This window comes from Pelophylax lessonae, assembly GCF_965119305.1.
Source record: "Pelophylax lessonae genome assembly, chromosome: 11".
Classification (NCBI taxonomy): domain Eukaryota; kingdom Metazoa; phylum Chordata; class Amphibia; order Anura; family Ranidae; genus Pelophylax; species Pelophylax lessonae.
In genome coordinates this window covers 155674012-155684348 of record NC_138778.1, presented here as the reverse complement: position 1 = coordinate 155684348, position 10337 = coordinate 155674012, and the positions used below count along the sequence as shown (strand labels likewise).

General features: G+C 43.1%; 1 protein-coding gene across 1 annotated transcript; it reads right to left on the bottom strand.

Annotated features, from left to right (window-relative positions):
* Positions 1–353: 353 nt before the first annotated feature.
* ARL4D (ARF like GTPase 4D) lies at positions 354–8842 on the bottom strand. The gene is made up of 2 exons (XM_082271406.1): positions 8647–8842; positions 354–1447 (listed from the first exon to the last, which is right to left on the bottom strand). Exon 2 carries the CDS (start codon positions 1340–1342, stop codon positions 743–745), a length of 600 nt encoding a protein of 199 aa, XP_082127532.1. The 5' UTR covers positions 1343–1447; positions 8647–8842; the 3' UTR covers positions 354–742.
* Positions 8843–10337: the final 1495 nt, after the last annotated feature.

Here is a 10337-nt window from a genome sequence, read left to right as displayed (position 1 = left end):
CAAAAGGAATCTGCACCATTTTAGATACCGATATGTGGAAAGGAGACTGCATAATGAAAAAGCAGAAATTAGGTTGGTGGGGGCATTGGACTAGAACGGCACAGATCTCATGTATTTTGCATGCAGTTTTCACGTGCACTGAACCAAGCTAAATCTGCACAAATCTGAATTGGGCCTTAGTAATTATTTTCAAGCGGTCCTGCGCTTTACACACCTCTGCCTCACTATAGCCAAAGGATGCCGACTATAGCCAGTCATGCTCTTTTTTTTTTTTTTCTAATATATATATATATATATATATATCTCTTGTCTAGTAAACTGACAAATGTCAGCAGAGCCAACAAAAAAAAAAAAAAAATAGTATCACATCAATAGCCATGTGTTGTGGCAAAAGTGTGTAGATCACAAGACTGGCTGAACAGAATTATCACCCATGTGGCAGGTAAAACAGGTCACATACATATTTCAATTGTGCATTAAACAGTTTGTCTGGAGAGTCACACTTGTGTTCTTTTCTTTCCCGAATGTATCTTCCAGTATGAAAAAGTACCAGTAAATAAATATTTCCATTCCAGTTTCGATGTTTTGCATGCAAGTTGTACTGGATCAGGCAGCAAAAACAGTGTTCTGTAAGCAGATTGTATTACCATCACAACCAGTTAAGTCCCTAGAGCACCACTGCTCATTTTTCCTGGTTGCAGAACATGATGGAAACTCCAAAGTCTTTATGCCCTTACGCAGTTCATCGTTTCTTTTTGCTGTGCCTCAGCATCTTCTTCCTCTTCAGGATCATCTCATAGAGTTTCTCAAGTCCTTGGGGCAAACCTCGGCCGTCCACGGCGCTACAGCCCTGAATGTGACTCAAGGTGGACATGCCGAGTTCATGTACAGCTAGTAATTTCTCCACCTCCGATACCGATGCGGCATCTTCCACATCCTGCTTGTTAGCAAGGATTAAAACGGGTACGCCTTGGTTTTCAGTCCTTGTAATTTTGTGGAGTTCCACTTTGGCTTCCTCCATCCGTTCTTTTTCAGAAGAATCCACAACAAACACCAGGCCATCAGTCCTTCTGGTGTAGGATTTCCATAAAGGTCTAAGTTTCTCCTGGCCACCGACATCCCAGACCTGAAAAGTGATTGCCTTCGAATTCACAACCGGCGCCTTGATTTTTTCCATGTTGAAACCCTTGGTGGGAACACATTTCACAAACTCCTTGAACTTGAGTCTATATAGGAGGGAGGTCTTTCCAGCAGAGTCCAAGCCAATGACAACCACGTGTAGAGTGTGAAAGGCTGGAAGAAAGGAGGCATTGGGGGCAATCTCGGTAAGGTGATTCCCCATGGTTTATCCACTGGTCAACGAACAGATGTCAAGGACTTTTCAAGGTGAGTTCTTTGAAGACGTCACATAGCAATCATAGGAGGGGGTTAACTGCACTCCAAAAGTCTTATCTAAAAATGAAAAAAAAAATATATGAGTATACTATACATCTGGCACTGATAAAAAGACAGGTTTGAATGCAGATTTTGCCGTATTTACGTTTTTGTTTTTTAAAATAAAAGACACGGGAAGCAGCAATTTAAATATATTTATTGGTCAAAAAAATTTGTAATTCTGTACAGCAAGTCATATGATCCAGACACCTCAGCCAGTCAGGTCCACACACCTTGGTCATTGCCTGCTGACTGGGCAGGGGAATGCAGAGGAGGCCATCCTTCTGCTCAATCAACTCTTAGCACTGCAGCAGAGCCAGACCAGCTCTCACTGCTGGCCCTCCGTCTCCCAGTCTGAAGCTGGTCTGTGGAGGCCAGTCAAGTCAAGATTGGTCAAACATTCCCATAGACACACTCCTAAACCTTGTGGACAGCCTTCCCAGAAGAGTTGAAGCTGTTATAGCTGCAGAGGGTGGGCCAACCCATTATTGAACCCTACAGACTAAGACTGGGATGCCATTAAAGGGATTGTAAAGTCTCATTTTTTCCCCTATAAAAATAATAAACCTGTTATACTTACCTGCTCTGTTGCAGTGGATTTGCACAGAGTAGCCTAGATCCTCCTCTTCTTGGGTCCCTCTACTGTGCTCCTGGCCCCTCCCTCCTATTAAGTGCCCCCACAGCAAGCAGCAGTCACAGCTCCCTATGTCCATTCAGACACGGAGCCCTGACCCAGCCCCACCCCCTCTCTCCCCAGATTGGCTAGCTGACGTTGACTGACTGCAGTGGCAGCCAATGGTGCCGCTGCTGTGTCTCAGCCAATCAGGAGGGAGACTCTCAGACGACTGAGACACTTGTGAACATCGCTGGACAGAGAGGGACCTCAGGTAAGTATTAGAGGGGCTGCTGCACAAAGGCGGCTAGAATGCATTAAGATAAAAATAAAAAATAAAAACCTGACTTTACAATCACTTTAAAGTTAATGTGTATGTAAAGGTAGGTGTCCCAATACGGTTGACAACATAATGTATTATACTTACCTGTTCCATCACCCATGTCACTACTGTGTTCTGCAATGACTAAAGCCGGCCATAGATGGTGCGATTTTTTTTCCTGCAACCATGAGAGCTATAGCCACTGGCAATAACTGTATGAAAACCCAATAGGCTGGTTGTACCCAAGCTGAGCGATCCACTTGAGTTAAATCAGCCTACCCATGCATGGTCTTAATCTAGGACCGATTCCTGCTGAGGCAGCCAAGATTCAAACAATGTATGGCTGGCTTATGGTACTGGAGCAGGGGTGTCAATTTAATTGTGGGCCACATCAGCATTAGGGTTTTCTTCAAAGGGCCAGTTGTATCTGTAAGACTATGTATTTACTTAGAAACCCAGGAGTGTGCAGTGTACAGAGTGTAGAGTTTGTGAGTGCGCTACATACAGATTGCTAAGTTCAGGGTTGCGCTGTGTACAGAGTGTAGAGTTTGTGAGTGCGCTACATACAGATTGCTGAGTTCAGGGTTGCGCTGTGTACAGAGTGTAGAGTTTGTGAGTGCGCTACTTACAGATTGCCAAGTTCAGGGGTGTGCTGTGTACAGACTGCAGGGTTGAGGAGTGTAGGACATACAGAGTGAAGATTTTATGGATGCGCTACGTACAGAATACAGAGAGAAAAAGTACGGGGCATGAAGAGTTCAGGAGTGTGTGGAGTACAAAGTTCCCCCCCACATCTCATCGGCCTGGCTCTAGTACCTCTGTGGGTGGCTCCGCGTCTCTCTCACTTACAGGGGGGGGATCATTGGTCAGCACTGCTGTGCCCCGCCACAGGGTAGGCAGGGATCTGCAAGAGTGGAAGGTGGCAAGCTGGAGTTCCACCACATTCCAGCTGAAAAAAAGCCCTGGGTGCAAATGCCACATGAAATGGCCTGGCGGGCCGAATTCAGCCCGCGGGCCTTGCGTTTGTCACCTGTGTGCTGGAGGAAGGAACCATGATGTATAGTAGAAACCAGAAACCCAAGAAGGGTGTCAGATAAAGCAGAGTCTCCAGGCACCATAGATCTTCAAAAGGAGATCAGAGATACAGATGGGACAGGCAAGAATAAAACTTTTCCTTACGGGAAACCACTTTTCTGGTTTTACACTTCACAAAAAGGTCTCCAAGATTAAACATAGTGCAGCAAAGCCGATCAGAACAATCCACGTCATTTACATTTAGTTAGGGAGGCTCTGGCACTATATATAGTCCCTGCGACAATTTGCTGATCTAATCTAATGACATCTAACCAATCTGCATAAGGGCAGATTTCAATAACAAAAAAACGCTTTACTCAGCTCCATCTCTGGCTAAGCTGAACTTTTTAAAAGAAAGAACTCGTATGTCTAGTTTACAATTACAGAGTGACTTCATTTATTGAGTCATTGTTGGCTCCAGAAACTGCAAATGCAAAGCAGTGTTAATGGAATGGAACAAGTTATAGTCATAGGGATGCTGTAATATGGAAATCGTTTTGCAGAAGTAAAAAAGGATGCATAATTAAAATACAAAAGACTTCCAGCTGTAGGGATCCTACATTTATCTACCTGCCATGCCAAAATGCTTATGTCATCTTTAATATGACAAACGGAATGTACAAATAGGTGGATGGGATGCATCATCTAGGTCAACCAATGTATTAAAGAGGGGTGTCACCCCCTCTCTATATGCCTATGTTCATTTTGACTTAGGTTTACCTCTAGCCCTGGTTCACAACAATGCTTTGGGGGGGGGGGGGCAACTTCTGTGCGCCCCTTTTTTTTTCACAAGAAAAAAAAAAAAAAAAAGCAAAAAACTGTAACACAATGTATTTTAGAACATGCCTGCATTAAAGTAATAAAATATGGGGATAGTGGTATTGATAGGCACTAAAGTAGACTTTCACTAAAAGCCATTGCAAAAGAAACCAACTCTTCAAATAAAAAAATAAATAAGAAAAACTAAAAATGAGAGATATCCATCTCTAATATTAAAAAAAAAAAAAAAAAAAAATAAAAAAAAAAAAAGGAAGAAGGTCAACAATTGGACCGGACCATTCAAATAGTTACGACTCAAATTGCAGCGACTTTGAAAAAGGCCCCTGCGCTACTTTTATGCAATTTCATTGTGACTTGTATTGACCTCTGTTAAAGTTGCAAGCCGCAATGAAATCGGAGATCCAAATCGTACTGATCTGCGACTTTGAAATCGCACTAAAGCAGTGAGATTTCAAACCTGCAATGGTGTGAACCAGGATTTAATCCTGAATTCATATACTCTCCTCCCCAGCAAATCCAGCATTGTCCTACGCCACCATCTTCCGTGACATCAGGGGCTAATTGATGACGCGTGTAAGGTCTGCCCTCCAGCTGCAGTGAATAGGAGCTGATCCTGCCTGAGATAGGCGACATGCATAATCCTGGAGGCTTCAGGTGTCGGGCATGTCATTCTCACCCAGATGACAATAGAGGGAGGGAGAGTGGTCAGCCAGATTGCAAAAAAAACAAAAATAAAAAAAATAAAAAAACCCTTGCAAAAGGAAAACCAAAAAAACATTATAATTGAAAAAAAAAAAAAAAAAATTATATTGGAGTTTTTGGAATATATATATATATATATATATATATATATATATATATATATATATATATATATATATATATATATATATATATATATATATATATATATATATATATATATATATATATATATAAAACACACACACATACACTTAATATTTAAATTTTTTTTGTTTTGCAATACGACTGAGAAAATAAAGGAAAATGTAGAAAAAGGCAAAACTGTAACACAATGCACTTAAGAACATGCCTGCATTTAAAGTAATAAAAATATCGGGATGGTGGAATTAACAGGCACTAAAGTAGACTTTCACTCAGAAAAATAAGCCATTGCAAAAGAAAACTAATAAATAATTAATTTTTTTTTTTTTATTAGAGTTTTCTTTTGCAATGGCTTATTTTTCTGAGTGAAAGTCTACTTTAGTGCCTATTAATTCCACCATCCCGATATTTTTATTACTTTAATGCAGGCATATTCTTAAGTGCATTGTGTTACAGTTTTGCCTTTTTCTGCATTTTAATTGTATTATTTTCCCAAAGTCGCTTTGCAAAAAAAAAAAAAAAAAAAAAAAAAAAAAAAAAAAAAAAAAAAAAAACGCACAGCAGTTTGTTTTCTTTTTTTTTTTTGCAAGTGCACTGCAACGCAATGATCGGAACCTGACTAATTGGAATACGTTGCTTTTACTGTAGATGTGTTTGAAATGCATTTAAATATTCATTTCCACTGCATCTGGTGTAAAGTTCTAGAAATGAGAAGACTGTGACCCAATCTGGTCATCTTCCCTAAAGTCTCATGTCTATGGGAACCATCAGATATCCCTGTACAGATGAATTCAGAAGTGTGTGGGGGGGGGGGAATCAGACAAGCTCTTGTCCAATCACTTAAAAGACGTAATGTCTGACAGATGTTCTTAGTACATATCTACACTTCAGAGGGGAATCTGAATAACGTTTTACACCTCTGCAGGGGAGCCAGACGTCCTCCTGTGATCTGGGCAGGGACTCCTTTAGGGCAACTCAATCAGCACTGAATGGATTAAGCCGGATGAAAGGCCATTTCATCAATGAGGCCAGACATCTTGACAGACACGTCTCAATAAACATTAGAGGGTCTGCTGACAACATTTAAGTAATTAAAAAACAAAAAGCCCCACGCACAACACATTAACCAGGGCCGTGAAGTAGATCCACATTCTGGAAGCCATTAACATTAAACAGAAGGGAGGGGGGATGGGTACGTGTGTATGTCAGAAGGTTAGGCAGAAACCTAACAAAATAACTATCCTCCAGCCTGACCATGAAGAGTGCAATCGTTCTATGTTGCAAAAATAAAAATGTTACGTTGAGTTAATAAAATAAAAAAAAAAAAAATAAATAAAAAAAAGGAATAAAAATGAATTTAAAATTTAAACAAAAAGCAAATAAATCAAATGAAATAAAAAGTAAATTATCTAAAACATTCAAATTTTAACATTAGGGGGTATTTTGAGTATGTGAGATATGAGGCAGAATCCTACCAAAATAAAATCACTGTCCTGCCTGACCTAAGTGCAACTATTCTATGTTACAAAAATAAAAAAAAGTTGTTTTTTTTTTTATTGTTATAAGAGAATGAAATGAAATGCATAAAAAAACAAATCTAATTATAACAAATTATTATTTTGTTTTAATTTGCTTATAATTAGATTTGTTTTTACGTATTTTTGTTTTAAATTATACATACAAATAAAATTAGAGAAAATGACTTAAATATTTCAAATTTTAAACAAATTAAATGAAATGTAAATAAAACTAAAGAAAAAAAAATTACTTAAACAGTGGGGGGGGGGGGGGGGTGTTTAAGTAAAAAAAAAAATTGGCAGAATCCTACCAAAATAGATACCATACCAGCCTGACCTGAGTGCAATTGTTTTATGTTACAAAAAAAATAAATAAGCTAAATAAAAAAAAATTTTTATATAATATATATATAAAATTTTAAAATTCTTAAAAAAATAAATAAATACACAATGGGATATTACAATCAAACCTATGACCGATCACACCAGGGATACTGAGTAAGCGATTGATTTCGAGCAGAACTAATTGGTTTCATCACAATTATTCCAACTGACCTGGACTTAGAACTCGATCATGGAAAAGTAGAAAATTCTATAAGACGGTTACATGTATAACGTACTGAATGATCTTTCGGTCACATGTGTGATCAGGCAGTAATACTATGGATTATACAATCATAAATTCCTCTGTATGGCCACCAGAGATGATACAATTCTCATACAATGATGATGATGATGATGGGAATGTGTTTGGAAAGTTTAGCAATGACAGGGCCAATGATGACACCATAGGACATGGCTGTGAGCAGAGAGGACCTCAGTGATTGGACAGAATGGTATGTATAGGTGCAATGGCCAGAACAGATTATTCCATCACATCTCCCATCTGTTCCCTGGGGGGGTGCCAGAGATGCACCCCCCCCCCCAGTGCAGTGTATAGGGGAGATCCCCCTACCCCTGTGTATTGGAGACACGGTGGTGCAGTGTATAGAGGAGATCCCCTACCCCTGTGTATTGGAGACACGGTGGTGCAGTGTATAGAGGAGATCCCCCTACCCCTGTGTATTGGAGACACGGTGGTGCAGTGTATAGAGGAGATCCCCTACCCCTGTGTATTGGAGACACGGTGGTGCAGTGTATAGAGGAGATCCCCCTACCCCTGTGTATTGGAGACATGGAGGTGCAGTGTATAGAGGAGATCCCCCTACCCCTGTGTATTGGAGACACGGTGGTGCAGTGTATAGAGGAGATCCCCTACCCCTGTGTATTGGAGACATGGAGGTGCAGTGTATAGAGGAGATCCCCCTACCCCTGTGTATTGGAGACATGGTGGTGCAGTGTATAGAGGAGATCCCCCTACCCCTGTGTATTGGAGACATGGTGGTGCAGTATATAGAGGAGATCCCCCTACCCCTGTGTATTGGAGACATGGTGGTGCAGTGTATAGAGGAGATCCCCCCTACCCCTGTGTATTGGAGACATGGTGGTGCAGTGTATAGAGGAGATCCCCTACCCCTGTGTATTGGAGACATGGTGGTGCAGTGTATAGAGGAGATCCCCCCTACCCCTGTGTATTGGAGACACGGTGGTGCAGTGTATAGAGGAGATCCCCTACCCCTGTGTATTGGAGACACGGTGGTGCAGTGTATAGAGGAGATCCCCTACCCCTGTGTATTGGAGACATGGAGGTGCAGTGTATAGAGGAGATCCCCCTACCCCTGTGTATTGGAGACATGGTGGTGCAGTGTATAGAGGAGATCCCCTACCCCTGTGTATTGGAGACACGGTGGTGCAGTGTATAGAGGAGATCCCCTACCCCTGTGTATTGGAGACATGGAGGTGCAGTGTATAGAGGAGATCCCCCTACCCCTGTGTATTGGAGACATGGTGGTGCAGTGTATAGAGGAGATCCCCCTACCCCTGTGTATTGGAGACACGGTGGTGCAGTGTATAGAGGAGAGATCCAGCCCCCAATCACTGCATGGATCCCTGCACTCCTCTATGAACAATAATATGGGATCAGATTACATGGCTGCAGGCCTGCAGAGCAGGAAAACAACTTACCTCCTATAGAGGGAGAGCACAGCGATCACACAGCGGAGGGGTGGAGAACATACACGGCCATAGCATGGAAGGAAATCCAAACCTGCACAGCTCTTATATCATCAGATAATAATCACCGCCGCACACAGCCTCTCCCTTCCTCCGCTTCCCCGGTACTGCACACCGCCTCTACTGCAACACCAGCCTTACACTACACAGCGCAACGTCATAGGACAAACCCCGCCTCTTCTTCCTCAGACACTCCCTGCCTCCGCTTCAGCTCCACAGGGAAACGTGAAGGAGAAACCCCGCCCCTTCTTCCTCAGACACTCCCTGCCTCCGCTACAGCTCCATAGGGCTGCATAAACCCCGCCCCTTCTTCCTCAGACACACCCTGCCTCCGCTACAGCTCCATAGGGCGACTTGTAGAAGAAACCCCGCCCCTTCTTCCTCAGCAACGCCCTGCCTCCGCCCCGCTACAGCTTTTCCCAGGGCGACGTGCAGAATAAACCCCACCCTTACTTCCTCAGCCGCCCCCTTCCTCCACTACAGCCCCCCCCCCGCTTTACAGGGAGACGTGTAGAAGAAACCCCGCCCCTTGCTTGCCCCAACACTCGCGACGTGAAGGAAAACCCCCCGCCCCTTCTCATTTCGCCACTCCCCAGGCACAGAGGGTTGTATCACGAGAAGACTTTGCCCCTCGTTTTACCGCCACACCTACCGTATTACGTCACGGCAGAAAAGCCAGCAATACAGCTATTCCCTGGCAGCTACGGCCTTTGCTGAGTGACGTTACGCAACAATCCCCGCCCCTTGTTCCACGGCCACTCGATGTCCCGAGCACTCCCCGTGTTCTGTGATTCATAGGCTGTAGTAGTAACATAGTACAGTGATCGCTATTCTAAGATCGCCAGGAATGTGAAGAATTCAGGATATAACGTGGGAATGGACTAAACCTGGGTGTGACTAATAACCAATCAGCTTCTAGTTTCAGCTTGTCTTGTTAGGCATCAAAAATAAAAGCTAGAAGCTGATTGGCTCCAGGCTTTCTGTATGCTGTGATTGGTGCTTTGTATACCTTGATGGAATGTGAATGTTGTCCTGCTTGTTGGCTATTAAAGGGTTGGTCACACCACTGATTTTGGTATTGGTAAAGTATTAATAAAGTTTATTGTTAACGAAAAAATTAAAGTGTTGTCTCACCTACATTCAATGGACACAATGCAGCCGAAGGGGCATTCTGGGCCGTCTGCAATATAGTGATGGTGCAATGGTCCCATTATCACTCCTACACCCACAGACCCGCACATACGCGGTGCGTCCCCCCGTCACTGCTGCTTCCAGCCACCAGGGATTTGCATGTGTAGCACCCTCCAGTGTGTGCTAGATGTAAGATAGGCTTGTTACTGTTGGCAGGGCCGCTGAAAGGGGGGGGGGGGGGCACCAGTCCTCCTGTAGGGAGGCCTGAACAGCAGACGGAATCAATGCGGTCTGACAGAAGGGCAATTACAGGATGCCCTGTGCAGCTTTCTGCAGCAGCTAAATACTGATTTCTCTCCCGCCGGCTTTCAGCTCTGCAGGGAGAGACACAGACACAGCCAATTCTCCCTGAAGACAGCAGTGTGCTTAGTCTTTATCCCTTCCCTGGGAAATCTTCTGAGAGTCAGTCAGGTGGGCTGGTGAAGAGTCAGCCGGGTGGGCTAATGAA